This window comes from Mandrillus leucophaeus, unplaced genomic scaffold, assembly GCF_000951045.1.
Source record: "Mandrillus leucophaeus isolate KB7577 unplaced genomic scaffold, Mleu.le_1.0 Scaffold339, whole genome shotgun sequence".
Taxonomy (NCBI): domain Eukaryota; kingdom Metazoa; phylum Chordata; class Mammalia; order Primates; family Cercopithecidae; genus Mandrillus; species Mandrillus leucophaeus.
Genome location: NW_012103576.1, coordinates 3,824,730 through 3,843,037, shown reverse-complemented (window position 1 = coordinate 3,843,037; position 18,308 = coordinate 3,824,730). Strand labels below are relative to the sequence as shown.

Genomic DNA, 18,308 nt, shown 5'->3' with positions numbered 1-18,308 from the left:
CCTCAGCCTCCCGAGTAGCAGGGACTACAGGCGCCCGCCACTATGCCCTGCTAATTTTTTGTATTTTTAGTAGAGACGGGGTTTCACCATGGTCTCGATCTCCTGACCTCGTGATCCACCCTCCTCAGCCTCCCAAAGTACTGAGATTATAGGCGTGAGCCCCCGCACCCGGCCATAAATAACCAATATCTTATCTTTCTCAATTGGAGTAAAACTAAATTAATAATAGTTTAAACTTACATTCTACAAGTGATGTATTTAGCTATTTAACCTATACTTGTTTGATGGTCTAGGCATTCAAATTTGAAACAAACATTAAAGGCCAATTCCTCAACTTTCAAAAAAAGAATAAATCATACTGAGTTAGTTTATTTCACATAAGAGTACATTAATGCTAACTTATCTGGGTTAATTTATTCAGGATCACAGCCATCATGACTTAACTTACCAGGTATGGTTGTAAAAGTAATGCAACTGATTCAACATACCATATATGAAAATCTACCTCAATGTATAATTTCCATGATTTATAAATGATATTCTTTCAAGTTTTCACTTCTCCTCAAAAGATAATTTAAACCTATTTTAAGAACCTATCTAGAAAATACAGAGGCAGAAATAACATATAATCTCAGCTTAGAATATTCAGAAAAAATGTGATTCTGGACATCACTGTTACTGTCAGACATTTAATTATAAAAATACAAGTCATCATAGTTATTAAAATTCTCTTTATCTATGCATCATTACTTTGCTAAAATTAGAAGCACACGGAAACCAGTTAGAGATAGACAAGAAATTTACTAACTTTTCTCTAAAAATGCGGATAAGAAGCTCCACTGGTATTTAGACTTCATTGTTTAAAATTTTTCCACTTTATAAAACACTCATAGTACCCATAAGTCTGTAGGAATAATTGTAAAATTAATAAAATTTATATCACATAATGAGATCTCAAAAGCATATTAGAAAGGCAATTTCCACCCTGTGCAGATAGGCCATCACCTCCATCTCAGCAGGATAAAATATAAGCAGTCTAAGTGAAGATTAGAGATAGGACAATCTGACAAATACAAGTCAAGAAACTAAAAGCTATCAGAAGCAGTAACAGAAACAAAGCATTATCAGCATACTAGCTAAAATGCAAAACCAAAATGGCTCTTCTCATTTTCAGTAAAATAAGTACCTAAGAATGAGCTTTTTTATTTTAAGAAAATTCATTTCCATCAGTTCAAAAATATAACAGCTTTATGGAGCAATTTGAGCAACAAAATATGTAAAGATAGAACTGGATTGTAACTCAAAACATCCATGAGTCCATACTGATACAAATAAATAACTGAAGAGACAAATAAATTGGGGAGAAGGGGTAGATCTTCCACACAGAAAAATATCAATTAATAAATACATATAGGTGAAATGAAGAAAAAACAAAATTACCATTAGGGAAACACCACAATAACTACTGCAGGCAAGCTCCACCAATACATGCTAAAATCAGTGAGTAAGAGTTTGAGAAAGATCTCCCCACAAGGTATTTATCAATTACAGAGGAAAAAATGGCAGAGGATGTATTAGAAAGCCTGGATTTCCAGGCAGAAGCCTGTTACAGGGGCGCTGGCTGCCCTGTGGAGCGACTCTACTAAGGCAATGCTGAGTGGAAATGTGAGGTTGGAACTCCTACGGAAAGTCCCCAACAAGGGCACTGCCTAGTGGAATTGGGGGTGTTACAGGGACCCTAGAATTATAGAGCCACCAGCATCAAGCAACTCCTATCTGGAAAAGCTGCAGGCACCATACTCCAATTCATGAGAGCAGCCACATGGGCTGTACCCAGCAAAGCCCTGGAGGCAGGGCTGCCCAAGTGCTCAGGACCCCATCTCTCACACTAGTGTGCCCAGGATGTGGGACACAGAGTCAAGGGAGATCATTTTGGAGCTTTCAGATTTAATGTCTACCCTGCTGGGTTTTGGACTTGCATGGGGCTTGGTTCTCTCTTTCAGAATGGAAATGTTTACCCAATGCCTATATAACCATTGTATCTTAGAAATAAGTATCTTGCTTTTCGTTTTACAGGCTCACAGCTGTAAGAAACTTGTGTTGGGACTGAGATGAGACTTTGGACTTTTTAGCTGATGCTGGAACAAGCTAGGACTTTTGAGGACCATTGGGATGGAATGATTATAATTTGCAATGTGGGAAGGACATGAGATTTGGGAGGACAGGGGCAGAATGCTATAGTTTGGATATGTTTGTCCCCTAAATCTCACATGGAAATTTGATCCCCAGTGTTGGAGGTGGGGCCCAATAGGAAGTGTTTGGGTCATGGGGGCAGATCTCTCATGAAGGGCTTGGTGTAGTCCTCGAGGTAATGAGTGAGTTCTCTCACTCTATTAGCTCCTGACAAAGAGCCTAGCATTTCCCTCTTCTCTCTGGCACTGTCTCTCTCTCTGTCTCGACCATGTGGTCTTTACATACGCCGGCTCTCCTTTGCCTTCTTCCATAAGCGAAAGCAGGCTGAGCCCCTCACCAGAAGCCGATGCTGATGCCATGCTTCTCTTACAGCCTGTAGAACCATGAGCCTCAGGTATCCTTTTACAGCAACAGAAATGTGCTAAGACAGTAGATATACCAATTACCCTGATTTGATCATTACACATTGTATATATGTAACAAAATATCACTCTGCATCCCATAAATATGTACAATTAACATGTGTCAACTAAAAATAAAAGGAAAAAATAATAAAGTCTATTTTTAAAGAAATGCAATGTGGGATACTAGATTAGATCCCCTGGAATCTAACACCAGTTAATTAGATAATTAACCAATATCCTTTTCCTGGCACAGGAAAGGACATTAGGAGAAAAACTGGTGTTAATTTCCCGGTTGTGATCATTATACTAACATGTAAACTGTTAATATTAGGGGAAGCTGAGTGAAGGATATAGGTTAGCTCTGTACTATTTTTACAACTATTCTGTAAGTCTAAAGTAATTTAAAAAGTTTTAAAAATCCAGCCTTAATTGCAGTTTAAAAAACAAGATAGATAAAACCCCCGTTTCTTCAACAGACCACATGTAACAAAGTCCTTCTGCATTTAAGTAACTAAATGTTACTAATATTATTATTCATATAGTTAACATTAAGTGCCAGGCACTATTCTAATAACTTTATGAGTATTAACTCATTTCATCATCAGAATCCCTCTATGATGTAACTATTATAACCTCCATTTGATAAGTGAGAAAACTGAGAATACCCACAGTCACTTAATTAGTGACAAAAGTTGAGATTTCAGCTCCAGAATTCAGGAATTCAACCTCAATCCTACTCTGCTTCTCAATAACAAAAGTAGTACTAGCAGTAGTAGTTGTAGCAGCAGCAGCAGCAACAGCAAAAATGATGATGATGATGATGATGATGATGATGACGATAAACCAGTAAAATATATGAAAGATAAACCTTGCATGAGATCTCTAGACCTATATCAAATTTCACTCTAGAGCAGGGTATTTATAATAGGTAAATGCCAGTGTTATTTTGTAATTGTTATGGGGAGAAATGCTCATTTGAGGTTCTAATGGTTGAGAGTAAAAAGTTACCTTCTGTTTTTCTCTATAATCTTCTCCTTCAAACTTGTATAAACTTTGTTCGATGTCCATTCTAAAATTTCTTAGAGAAGACTCTCCCATTTTTTGCAGGCGCTCATTCATCTCTGCAGTCTAAAGATGAATACATTGAAATGAGAAAATAATCACTGAATTACTTGTAAAAGTCTGTGGAATCTCTACCTTTTTAATAGTCAGGTTTTGACATGAAATATCCAGTCTGCTAATTTACAAGGTATGAATGCAATGCTAACATCAAACTTGAAGTGTAAATTTTACTTGCCCAAGTATTTCAAATATTTAAATGGTGCTTCCTAAGTACTCTCACTTAGGCTTTCTTTAAAATCTTTTATCAGTGAAGTTGTAGCCACATCATAATCGCTCTTGCATAATTTAAATGGGACAAATAGCTAAAGCTAAGCGAAAGACAAAGATGGACTAAAATAACACATTTTGCATACCAATATGAAACATATTAACACAAGATTATTCAAAATGCAGGTTATTACCTGAACTACAAAATTCTTCTGAAAAGCAAATTCAACCAGTTTACAAAATATGTAACAAACATAGTAAAATACACCATGGAGATGAAATCAGCAAAATCCACAGTGTGATTAAGTCAAAAGGCAAACAACCTAGTCTTTTCACCAAATAAATTACAAGGAATACAATATATGGCAGGAGAAGGGGCCTATAGATTTTAAAAGATAGGGATGAAATCTCAACCAATGGCAATTTGTATTCTGATTTGCATTCTGATTTAAAAACAAAAAGAAAACTTTTTAAGTATAAATATTTATGAAACAATTGTAAATTTGAATACTAACTGGATATTTGGTGTTATTAAAGAATTATTGGGGTTGGCCGGGTGCGGTGGCTCAAGACTGTAATCCCAGCACTTTGGGAGGCTGAGACGAGCGAATCACGGGGTCAGGAGATCGAGACCATCCTGGCTGACATGGTGAAACCCCGTCTCTACTAAAAAATACAAAAAAAATAGCCGGGTGAGGTGGTGGGCGCCTGTAGTCCCAGCTACTCGGGAGGCTGAGGCAGGAGGATGGCATAAACCTGGGAGGCGGAGCTTGCAGTGAGCCGAGATCCGGCCACTGCACTCCAGCCTGGGCGACAGAGTGAGACGCTGTCTCAAACAAACAAAAAAAAAAGAAGTATTGGGGTTTTTCAGGTGAGACAATGTTATAATGACTATCTTTAAAGAGTCCTTCTATTTTAGAAATACACAGTGAACTATTTACAGCTGAAGTATGTCTGAGATTTGCTTCAAAATAATCCAAGGAGGGGAAAAGATAATGGGGCATATAAGCAGAACGGGACTGGTTGATGGTTGTTAGAAACAGGTGATAAGTACTTCGGGGCTCATTATACTTCTCTGTCTAATTATGTTTAAAATTATTCATAATGTGTGGAGAGGGGAAGGTGAATTAAACACAAAATTACAATATTCTGAAACAACTTATTGTGCTTTAACAAATAGTGACTTAGTATTTCATGAAATGTTTTATAAAAGATTTTCAATTAACCAATGTATCAGTAGATGATTTCTAGTCCACAGGAAAATATATATATATAAAATAAAAATATAGTCCTGGTCAGGCATGATGGCTCATGCCTATAATCTCAGTGCTTTGGGAGGCAGAGATGCGAGGCTCACTTGGGGCCAGAGGTTCAAGATCAGCCTGGGCAACAAAGCAAGACTCTGTCTCTAAAAAAGAAAATTAACAGGATGTGCATGTTGGTACATGCCTGTGGTCCCAGCTACTCTGGAGGCTGAGGTGGGAGGATCACGTGAGCCCAGGAGGTAGAGGCTACAGTGAGTTATGATTGCACTACTGCACTCCAGCCTGGGTGACAGAGCAAAACCCTGTCTCTAATTTTAAAAAATGTATTCCTTATACATGTGATTAAACACAAAATTTACTTGGCTTTTAGGTATAGTATTTTCAATAAAGCATTAGATATAAGGTCACTCAATTTTAAACCCTGCTTCTTAGTCTTTCTCACCAAAAAAAAAGTTTTTAAGCCTTAATCTACCCCTGGAAACAGATCTACAAGTTGTTGGAGACAATATGAGTTACCTGAAACATGTAGATAATGTAGACAAACATGTACAATGAAAATATAAGCATGCTGAAGTATGCTGATATTAAAACAATCCAGCATGAAAATAAAATGCTATTTTAACTAACCTTCTTTTCCCCTCTTTCCAGAATTGTTGTAATGTCTTCATCTGTCAACTCACTCTCTTTAGAAGCAAAAACATGGGTGGCTCCATGCCGTATCATTTGTAACATTTCCTCTTTCGCCAGCTTGTTAGACTGTTGGTCAATGAGTCTTCCTAATGATAAAAATTGAAATTGTACATATTCAATCAATTATATTCCAAAGAAGGCATAATCATTCTAATCAGACATTACCACATTTAGCCATCCATAAAGTTTTAAAAGAACAAAAAATTAGTGAGCATTAAGGTTATTTACTTAATGAACAACCCTACAAGTTTTTCTTCTAACATACTTTCTATTTCTATATGGATTCCCTTCTGTAAAACTCAGTTAAAACCCAGAAGGACAGAAACTTTTTTTCATGTTCAAACTTTGTTTTCAGATCAAACTTCTCTATATGAAAAGGTACCCTCTAATGTGTTTTCAAAAAATTAAAAGTAGCCATTTTATCTGCTAAATAATCTCAGGTACTTCAAAAAGCATGCTACTGACATTCAAGAATAAGCTAGTAATGTTCAACTACTCCATATATTAAATGCTAGGATTTCAATTCAGAAGATTTCAATTAGCATTTTTTGTTTGTTTGTTTGTTTTGAGATAGAGTCTTGCTCTGTCGCCCAAGGTGGAGTGCAGTGGCGCGATCTCAGCTCACTGCAACCTCCACCTCCCAGGTTCAAGCAATTCTCCTGCCTCAGTCTCCTGAGTAGCTGGGACTACTGGCGCATGCCACCACACCTGGCTAATTTTTTGTATTTTTAGTAGAGACAGGGTTTCACCATGTTGGCCAGGCTGGTCTCAAACTCCTGATCTCAGGTGATCTGCCAGCCTCGGCCTCCCAAAGTGCTGGAATTACAGGCATGACCCACCTTACCCGGCCTCAATTAGTATTTTTAAATTTTTTCCTTTTATTTTTAGGTGATACATAACAATTGTACAGACTCATGGGATACACAGTGATGTTTCAATTTTTCCTCTAAGTTTTCAAATTTTGATCTTTTATTAAAAGTAATCTCCTTTGAAGAAAACTACATGTGTTTTACAAAAAACACCTAATTAAGTTTCCATGTATAAATACCTTGTTGTATAACAATTGAATCAAGTCTCAGCTTTATCTCAGCTCTCTCTACAATCCTCTCTTCAACAGTGTTGTCAGTGATGAGACGGAATACACGTACTGGCTTCTTCTGACCAATACGATGTGCTCGATCCTAGTAGAAAGAGTCCTAATATAAGATATTGGATATTCTGGATAAAATTTAGAGTATAGCCATCATATGCTGTAAAATTCTAAAAATAAAATTAGTTCTTTATCTCCTGATCTGACACTTTGGAAAAGAGCATGATGAATATTGAGAATATCTAAAGACCACTGGGAACAAAGAACTCTGCAAATATTATATTGTACCATTAATGGGAAACTTCCAGGACAAAGGGCAAAGCACCTGTAAGATGAGTAAAAGAGGGAGCCAAAAGTTTCTGGATTGAGTTACTAAGTAACTTTAAGCCACTAAATATAAACATCTTCCAAACTAGTAAGGAATTTTATTAAGTAGTTAGTAAGGGTTGCTATGGTGGCAAAAGTCTGCTTTATCTCATCATCAGGCACTTCTTTCTGCTTACTGAGGGATATGCAGTAGAGCTATAAAAATTAATGGGATATTAATATCCTTACTATTCAGTAGTCTAGAATTGGTTCTATGGTTTATAGTTGGTACAGGTGACAAGTGGCAAACTTCTAGTGGTATAAAACCATCTAGGGAGAGTATTTTTAAAACACAGAAGCTACTAGAGCAAATAGGTAAAGGGAGGAGGGTAGTAGAGAAAAAAAAATTTAAGTTCAAAACAGGCCTTGTACTACATATAAAAACACTAGAGCCTAGTAACAAAGTTTCAACACAGCACATTTTTAAAACAGAATGCAATACCCTACACATATTCACATTAAACCTGAACCAACAAATCCTGAAAGATTGGACGTACACTAAGACTTCTACAGAAATGAAGTGCTATCACTATTAAATTTTCCAGTTCAGTAACACTGTAACTTACTGGGGCTTACTCCTAGTTAGTCATATCAAACAGGTAGTTCAATACCATTGTAATGTAATAATTACGCCAAAGCATATTGATTTTGGAATGTCCCAGTGGTCAATCCCTTTCAATTCTCTATTATAAAAGGAAAGTCTTCTAAGTTATACCTCACTGGCATATGACTTTTCATTGCCCCCAAAAAGACAATTATCCCATAGCTATATATTCAAAATCCTAAGAAGTTATTTTGTATCTTTTTACTTCTAAATTATATTTCTTTATATGAAAATGTGAGTCAAATTGAGAGAAGCTGTAGCTCTAGTTCAATAAATGACACCAAAATATCAAAGGGGTTACCTGTAGTGTCATGATGAAAGGTCAGAGAAATTGCTCCCTAAAAAAAATTTTAAGTGTAGAATAGCTTTTGCATGGTATCATTATTAAGTAGCAAGTGTTTTTCTGGAATATATTCCTTTCTTGCCTTTTTGCCTTCTCTCCCAAAATTTTTTTTATGAAAGTTAAAATCCTACCTCTCCTAATTTCACTACTAAGGATTTTAACATATTTAGTTGTTAAGCAGAATAATAACAAGAGATTGTTTTTTAATCCTTTTCATTAAAACAAATGTATGTGCCCTCTTCAATCTGTAGGAATGGGAAAAAACTGATATTTCTATTTCATGATAAAAACCAAAATCAACACAAAAATGCTATAGTTGGATCTGGGGTGTGTTTGTTGTTTTCTTTCATTTCTTTTGTCTTTGCAATTAGCATAGCAACTGTGTTTTCCAGGATAATCGACTGTAACTTCTACAAAATCTCTCAAAAATTGTTACCTTTTTATCATAAATGACCTTTATGTGTATAAATAGCAATAGTATTCAGAGCTATGATAAATTTCTGACACCATTAAAGATTACTAACCATAGCTTGTAGATCAACCTGTGGGTTCCAGTCTGAATCATATAGTATAACCACATCAGCACTTGCCAGGTTAATTCCGAGACCTCCAGCCCTGGTACTTAGCATAAAGATGAATTTGCTACTATTAGGCGCATTAAAAGCCTCTATTGCTTCCTTTATTTTTAATTGATAGAGGGATAGAAGAAAAAGAGAAAAATAAAATTAGACTATCAGGGTCCTTAAGAAACAAATAAAATCATTTAAAATACATATGGAAAATCTTCACACACTTTATAATATTCCTTATAAATATACTTTATAATATTCTTCCATCTTCAAAAAATTTAAGCGTCTATACTTATACTGTACTGTGTGAATTTCTGTAGAAAGTATATTATATAAATGAAGTTCCTAATCTTTAAAAGCTTACATCAATAGAGACAAATTCAGAACAATTACATAGACAAATTTAACTAAGCAAGTAATAATTCATTTACATTATTTAAAAACAATAATAATGAAAACATTTTAATTGAGAGCTGAAATATATCTGGGGAATGAAGTATCAGAAAACTCAACTTCATTTCCATTAGCTTATGAATGATTAGTTTAGAAGATCAACCAACAGAGAAAATGGTTTACAAATGGGAATGAGGGCAATGGATAAAGGGGAAAGTAAGAAGATTTCTATCAGTATGGTAACAAGGAACAAGCAGGTAAGTAATGAAGAAAATCAGGACGACAATCCAGGGGTATTTAGTAAAGAATCTTAAAATTAATATGAATATTCTTATTATATAAAGATCTCATACAAATTAATTAGAAAAACAGTCCAGTAGAAAAATGAGCAGAAAAAAAGAACAGACAATTCACAGAACAAATACAAATGGTTAGAAAACACAACAATAATGTTCATTCTCACTAGTAATCAAATAAATGCAAACTAAAACAACATAATAACATTTTTGAAGATTAAAAAAATGATAATACTCAATGTTGACGAGGGGGCGGTGAGACGGGCACTCTCATACATTGCTGCTGGGAGTATAAATTGGTACAACCTTTGTGGAAAGCAATTTGGCAATATGCATCAAGAGCCTTAAAAATGTTCATACCCTTTGACCCAGAAATTCCACTTCTAGGAATTTATCCTAAGGAAATAATCAGAGATGTGCACAAAGATTTATGTATAAGGACTTTCACTATAGCATTATTTATAATAGTGAAAATTTTGAAACAATCTAAATGATCAATAGGGGGATGAATTATTTACAGTACATCCATAGGGTGAAATATTACCCTAAAATTACTTTTACAATTATTTTTTATGGACATTAAAAAGTACAATATAATATTGAGAAAAAAGTATCAGGATACTGTACTTTACATATAGTATATGAAGTATATACCAATTACTTATACATATTACATATACCTAAAAAGATTGGCCAGAAATACTTGTATTTAATTTCAAAACTTCCTTCAGCAGTCATATATTACTTGCACAATCACAAAGTATGGGCAATCTTTTTAAAATAAATAGATGGCATGGTCAAAGTTTTAGGCAGAGAAGGTGACTCCCACCATCACAGTCAGCAGAGCAGGTAAAGGGGGCAGTATAGAAAGCAGCGTGGTGTAGTGAGAGGCACCTTGGTGTAGAGGAAATAGCAAAAACTTGGGCATGAATCACAACTTCACCACTGATTACATCTGTGATTCTGGGCAAGTATTTAATCTCTCTGAGACACAGTTTCAAATGGAGAAAATTATACCAATACTTTACCGGGCTGCTGGGAGAATTCAATTGGAACTTTAAGTTGCCTAGCTTATAGTAGTTGCTTGACAAATGTTAGTTCCTTTCCCTACAAAAGTGAGGAGGCCAATTAAGCAGAGGTTACAGGAACTGAGTCAGACGATGACCACTGGCTTTGTTAGCTGAATTTAGCTGCAGTAATGGAGAAAGGGAAAATCTGAGAGCTGTTGAGAAAGAATTACTTATTCACAGCTGGCACACAATCAAAGTAAGGAATCAAACGTGGTCTTCTTCTTATTGGGAAAATAGATGAAATGATGGTGTGGACAACATAATGGGAAAGCAGGGCATTTCCAAGAAAAAAGGAACAGCTCTGACTTTGCTATATTTAAAGTCAATACATGAAATTCAGAGTCTCTGAGGGGATAACATTGTTTGGAATTTTAAAAAACCAGAACAATTTGGACATAAATAGGTAAACAGTAGAGAGCTCAGTCAGAAATGCAAATTGGCTATTTGAGGTCAGAAAGCACGTACTGCTCTGCCATGATATTCTCTTTGTCCTAGGAACAAGGATCATCCTGAATGGTACCATAGGGCCTATATTTAGTATGGATTTGGGGAAACCAATCCTCAGCAATAAGTCAGCAAAAGCTCAGTAACGCTTCAAGTTGCCATCTCAGAGAGAGTGAAAAAACTATAAGACAGGGAATAGTGTAAGCCTTGAAATGTCCTCAAATGTATAAATGCTATTGCAACTGTTTCCCCATAGAGGTAGCAGTAAAACCTTTAATATGAAAAGGGTCTGTGTGCTTGCTGTGAACACTACGGTATGCTAGAACCAGATTCAATAAGGAGGCACACAAGGAACGGAGTGCCCATTGCAACTACGGAAGGAGAGGGATGCTGGCTAAGAGAGAGTCCTTGTAGCCTGAGATGGGGCCCTAAAGGTGTAAGGGAGAAAGCCCTGTGTGCAATTTCATGACATGCAGTACGTACTGCAATATGTCATTTAAAACTGTGCTCATACCTATTATATCCACTTATCCTCACAACAACATCGTCAGAGAAAGAAGCCTAGGTGTTATTATCCTTATAATAGAATTAAATGTACTGAGGCTCAGAGAATTAAATGGCTTGCACACACTGCGAAGTGGTGAAGTTGGTGCTAAAATTCAGGTCTTCTGAAACCAAGTTCAGTGCATTTTCCACTATACCATAAAATTATGATCTTTACCCAAAGCATGAGTACAGCAGGTCCTCGAGTAACATCGTTTCATTATAAAACTGATGACAAAAAAAAAAAAAACAATCAATTCCTGGCCAGGGCCACTGTCCATATGGGTTTTGCATGTGCTCCCCATGTCTGTATGAGTTTTCTCTGTGCACTCCCACAGCCCAAAGCTGTGCACAAAAAGCAAATTGGCATGTCTACACGGTCCCAGTGTGAGTGGTGTGTGTGTGAGCATGCCCTGTGATGGAATGGCATTCTGTCCAGGGCTAGTTCCTCCCTGGGGTCCTGAGCTGCCAGAAGAAGCTCCAACCACTGTAATCCTGAACTGGAATAAGCAGGTAAATAATTATCTTGTTTTTATTCATCTTTCTTAAATGTATGTATGGCTCACATTTATTTCCCTGTTTAATATTGTAAGTGTTTTGGTCTTTATTTAGAAGTTTGATGATGTCTTTGTGACCAGAAATATGCCATAGGAATTGGGGTCTTGTCCTGTCACACAGTTTGAAGTGCAGTGGCACAATCACATCTCACTGTGGCCTCAAACTCCTGGGCTCAAGCCATTCTCCTGCCGTGGCCTCCCGAGTAGCAGGGACTACAGGTGCATGCCACCATGCCTGGCTGATGCTTTTTTAAATTTCATTTTATTTTATTTTTGTAGAGACCGGGTCTCGCTATGTTGCTCAGGCTAGTCTTTACTGGGCTCAAGCAATCCTCCTGCCTCAGCCTCCCAATCCCAAACGTTGGTATCACAGGCATGAGTCAACACACCTGGCCAGAACTTAAATCTTGTTCGTATCAATTAGCCTAAGATAGAATTGATTTCATCATACATTGTTTTGCTTGACGTCGCAGTTTCTAAGAACCTATTTTTTTTTTTTTTTTTCAGACAGAGTCTCATTATTTCGCCCAGGCTGGAGTGGTGCAATGGCATGATATGGCTCACTGCAACCTCCGCCTCCTGGGGTTCAAGTGATTCTCCTGCCTCAGCCTCCTGAGTAGCTGGGATTACAGGGGCGTGCCACCACGTTTGGCTAATTTTTTTTTGCAACGACATTAAGTGAGGACTTACTGTATGGACTTAAAACAGAAGCCAAAGACAGAGCTCTGAAGGATCACAGAAAACAGAAGATAAATTAGCAAAGCCTTCCAAGAACAAGTGCTTTAAAGGGTATTAAACGCATTAGACCCATGACATTTGTGAGGAATAATCTAAAGACCTGCAAGAATTTCCATGTTTGAGAAAAATACTGCATACTAGATAAGCTTAATCACTAAGTGACTCATTCCTGCACGCCAATCTTTTAGTGTCCCCAGGTCTAAATTCATGATAAATACCTATACCTATGTTGTCACATTTAGTTTTTACAAGAGCTCCATAAGAACCAAAATCATTCCCTTTACGAATTACTATGCTTCATGAGTCTTTAGGGTTGCTTATAAACTGGCAAAATCTCAACTATTAAACTCCACAAATGGCAAAGGTCTGCTATAGCTGGCAAATCAGGAAAAGAAAATAACATAAAATTGGAGGTCAGAGAGTAAGGTGAGAAACAGTTAGTAATTTAAAAGGTCAGAGATAGGCATGGTTAGAGAAGATGAGGATGGGATGGTGTAGTGCCCTTTAGATAAGTGATGATGTCTTTGAAGACCTTGAAAAAGATGATTTGTAAAGAGTCAGTGGAATGGAAGCCACATTGAAGACTGAAGAGAGAAAGATGGTAATGAGAAATTCAATGCACCCACCTAAAGAAAAGGCAAAAGTTCAAAACTACCTAATGTTGATACACATTGCTTAATTGAACTCTGATTTCTGAAGTCTTATTTTATTTTCTCTCCTCACCTCTCTTTCTTCATGCGGGGTTTGTCCATCCAGTCGACAATACTCATAACCACGCCACATGCAATAATCCTCCAAAATATCCAGCAAGCGAGTCATCTGGCTGAAAATGAGAACCCTTGAACCTAAAACATTTTGCCAAGAAAAAGTGAGTTGTACAACTTGTGTAAAACTAACTTAAAAGCTACGAAATAAACATATGCAACATAAATGTAGAGCACATGAACACTCCACTAAACACACACACACACATACACACACGTGCACACACACACGCACACAACTGCAAGAGATGCTATATATAGAATTATGCATTTGTTGAGTTAGGCATTTTTTAAGGTCTTCAAAAATCCTCCACACATATTGCATATTGCAATGACTTAAAAGACTGCCTTTACTTTTTCTTAAGGATGAATGATGGGTCCACAGGCTCTCTCACTGGACTACAGCAATAGCCTCCCAACTAGTCTCCTGTTCCTAGTCTCTCATTCTCAATAGACCTCCATACTGCTTTCAAGGTTCTCTTCCTAATATGTAAGAGCGACATACTCTGATTGTCACTCTTCACAGCCAATCTTCTCTGACGTTCCCTCTGCCTTCAAAATAAGTCCTAACTCCTTAACACATGGTTTAAAATACCTTTCATAATTTGGTTGCATCCATCTTTCCAGATTCAACAACTGCCACTCTACCCCAAGTACCATATGCTCTCTCTGTTCCCTTGTTTCACACCTCTGTTTCATTGCCCTGGAAAACCGTTCCTCTCCTTTTCCCTATGGTTCACTCGTACACATTCTCCAGTGCTCTCCTCAAAGGTTATCTCTGTGAAGACTTTCCCAACTCCCAGTTTCTCAACATATCGTAGCACTTATCACAGTGAATTACAACTATTCCTCCTCACTACACTGTGAGCTTATCCAAGGCAAAGATTGTTGTCTTATTCATCTTTGTACACCCAGCCCGTAGGACAATTCCTGGCAAATGGTAAGTACTCAACAATGTCTGCTGAATAACTGAGTGAATGAATATGGAAAAATTTTATTTATATACAAGTCATTAATATAAATTTATTCCATGCTAATTTAAAAATTTATTACTCACCCTGTTCTTTGAGTTTGGCTAATAGTTTATCCAGAACTACCATTTTACCACTGTTGCTGACAATATGCTCATCAGTGGTATAAGGTGGACCAGGTTCAGCACCATCAAACAGATATGGATGATTACAACACTTTCGAAGCTGCATCAGAATGTTTAAGAGTCGCATCTTGTCCATCTTGCCAGAAGAGTTTAAAACATCAATATCTTTCATCAGGATTTTTGTATACCTAAAAATTTAAACTATAATTACTCATCAATTACTAGAAAGTTAATGTCATAAAGAAATGTTCCTTTGGCCATCAGATTAGATTCCTGTTTAAAGATAAACAAGATTTGATTTGAGATTAAATCTGATGGGCAAAACCAACAAAGTAATGAATATTTGAACATGTGAACTTATGTGCTGCTTATAAACCTGTTTCCTCCTGCTTTATCCATGGCCAGAAATTGCCATCAGTTGATAATTATTTAGAGAATTCTATCTGCTAATTATTAATAACTACAGCATGTGCCTGAATTTGACATCCAACATTTACTTGTTTGAACTAGAAACAATTTCAATTTCTTATACCTGTCTTCACAGGTCATTTTTTTCTGATCCTATAAACATTTTTCATTCTCTTTTCTACAATTCCACCCCTACAAACAGAGACTTATGTGTGTGTGTAGATAGATAGATAGATAGATAGATAGATAGATAGATAGATAGATAGATAGATAACCTGATCAGTGATAATATATAATTATAATAATTATCAACTTTTGCTGAGTGCAAGTGCCAAGTACCATGTCAAGGGCTTTATATGAATTATGCCACTAAATCTTCATAACAATTCTGAGTATTTACTAGTATCATCCCCATTTTACAGATGGAAATTAAGGCAGCTAAGAGAAGTTAAACAACTTACTCAGGGTCACAGAAGGGACAAAACCAAGCTGTGATCTTATGTCTGAGTCCAAAGAATATACTCTTAATCTCTACCCTATACTGGCTTGTGTAGTAAAGAAATCATATATTTTATACATGATCTAACTGTATTTATATACATAACATTTTGCTATTAGCAGCACTATTATGTTAACACTTCCCATTTATGATTCCTTGTGACTTCCCTTGTCAATTTCCTGCTTTAATTGCATTTATCTAACCATTCCAGATTCTATCTTTGTAATATCCACAATCACCAACATTTTCATCATCACTAGTAATATGGTTATAACCATTTTCACTGAAGGAAAAAGCAAGAATGCTTTTTTTTGAGACAGGGTCTCACTCTGTCGCCTACCCTGGAGTGCAGTGGCACAAACATGGCTCACTGCAGCCTTGACTTCCTGGGCTCCAGTAATCCTCCTGCCTCAGCCTCTCATGTAGCTGGAAACACAGGTGTGTGCCACAATGCTCAGCTAATTTTATTTTTTATTTTTTGTAGAGATGGGGTCTCACTTTGTTGCCCAGTCTAGTCTTGAACTCCTAGGCTCAAACGATCCTCCTGCCTTGGCCTCCCAAAGTGCTGGGATTACAGATGTGAGCCACTGCACCTGGCCAAGGAATGCTTTAAAAGAATGCTTTTTAACTAACAAGTATGTCACTGACATTACCCCCCTTTAATCCTAACATCATCCTCACAAGTATTATTATCCTCATTTTACAGAATGGAAATTTAGGCTATGTAACTTGCCCAACATAACTATCTATTAAGTGGTAATGCATGGAATTCAAACACAGATCTATAGACTCCAAAACCTATACTCTTTTCAAAAGGTTAAATAAAATACTTACAAACTTTCTCTGAGAATATCTGAACTACTTAACTTGCCATTTAAATATAAAATGTAATTTTTGAACTGACGGCATAACTGAACAACTACAAAGCTAATTTTTAGTAAATTCTTGCATACAAGTAAGTTTTAATGGAAATGAAATAGCTCACCATTCTCGTTGCATCTTACTCAGCCCCAAGTAAATCTTTATTTCCTTTTTAGGTGGCAGACTCTTCTCTACATCAGTTTTTATACGGCGTAACAAAAATGGTTTTAAAACCTAAAAGGTGATCATTTTTATAAAAGTTTATGAAACATTTAATATGATTAATAATGTATTTCATTAACAACATTAATGTGAAATTTACTTCCCACTGCAAAGTCTGACAAACACTACCAATACCAGTTGCCAACTTTCTTGGTAAAGAACCACCAAGCAAGAGTCCATTAGAAAATCAGAATAGGGGACCTAAAGTAGGCATTCATGACTTCATGGCACAAAATACATGAAAAATTAAGACAAGACTATTGGTTGCTGAATAAGCACTAAAGAACCCTTTAAAAAAAAAAAAAGTTGCAGTAATATAAGATTTTTTTTTTTTTTTTTTTTTTTTTTTTTTTTGGAGACAGAGTCTCATCCTGTCACCCAGGCTGGAGTGCAACGGCACAATCTCGGCTCATTGCAACCTCCACCTCCTGGGTTCAAGCAATTCTCCTGCCTCAGTCTCCTCAGTAGCTGGAATTACGTGCATGCGCCACCATGCCTGGCTCATTTTTGTATCTTTAGTAGAGACAGGGTTTCACTATGTTAGCCAGGCTGGTCTCAAACTCCTGACCTTGTGATCTACCCGCCTTGGCCTCCCAAAGTACTGGGATTACAGGTGCGAGCCACTGCGCCCAGCCCACAACAAGATTTTTAAACCTGAGAGGAAATCTGAAGTCAGAGTATCGATCAGGGAGTCTTCAAAAATGAAATAAAAATGCAGGTCATTTCAAATACCATCATGTGACACTTAATGATGTGGATATGTTCTAAGAAATGTGTTGTTAAGTGATTTCATCATTGTGCTAAGATCATAGAGTGTTCTTACACAAACCTATATGTCATATGTATTTATTTGTTTTTTCATATAGAAAACCAAGTTCCCAGCACCATTACTCACTATCAATCATTTCCCCTACTTGATCTGCAATGCCAGTATCAAGTGCCATATATCAGGTCTCTATATATGCTCCATTATAATCTGATGGGACCACCATCATCTATGCGGTCCATCGTTGACCATAACGTTGTTATGCCAGTGCATGACTGTAGTTAAATATATAAATGAGGAGAAAATATTCAATGTGAAGGAAAATATAGATGAATAGAGAAAACAAGATAAAAATAATCAGTATATACCTGGAAGACAGATTCTATCACAAGAAAATAGTGCTACAATCTATAGAGTACCTACCTACAATGTGCCAGACACTATACTATGAACTTTACATGTATTATTTAATCCTTACAATACATTAAATAAATTGAATCCTTACAATAAATAAATAAAATAATTATTGTAATTCCTTACAATAAATCCTTACATGTATTATTTAATCCTTACAAAAATCTGTACTTTTAGTAGAGATGTGGTTTCACCATGTTGGCCAGGATGGTCTCAAGGAAATGTTATCAGTCTATTTTAGTAAGTTCATCAAAGGAACTTTGCTAGCAAGTGGTAGATGTGGAATTCAAACCCAGATCAAGCTAATTCTAAAATCAGCTCAGTCCTGACTAGCTGTTGTGAGCCTAGGAAAGTACTCTAATTTTTCCAAGCCTATTTCCTCAT

At 36.4% G+C, this 18,308-nt stretch overlaps 1 protein-coding gene across 3 annotated transcripts in view; it reads right to left on the bottom strand.

The window, feature by feature from the left end:
• The window catches only part of SMARCA1 (SWI/SNF related, matrix associated, actin dependent regulator of chromatin, subfamily a, member 1), a 73,902-nt gene that overhangs the window by 33,427 nt on the left and 22,167 nt on the right, over nt 1-18,308 (bottom strand). For 2 of the 3 annotated variants that reach the window (XM_011988853.1, XM_011988851.1), the window contains exons 10-17: nt 16,647-16,756; nt 14,716-14,942; nt 13,618-13,739; nt 9,903-9,938; nt 8,809-8,961; nt 6,930-7,062; nt 5,819-5,967; nt 3,606-3,725 (exon numbers count right to left, since the gene is read on the bottom strand). In XM_011988853.1, coding sequence (XP_011844243.1) covers nt 3,606-3,725; nt 5,819-5,967; nt 6,930-7,062; nt 8,809-8,961; nt 9,903-9,938; nt 13,618-13,739; nt 14,716-14,942; nt 16,647-16,756 — 1,050 coding nt within the window. The remainder of the gene's footprint in view (nt 1-3,605; nt 3,726-5,818; nt 5,968-6,929; nt 7,063-8,808; nt 8,962-9,902; nt 9,939-13,617; nt 13,740-14,715; nt 14,943-16,646; nt 16,757-18,308) is intronic. The other variant, XM_011988852.1, reaches the window with a different exon arrangement.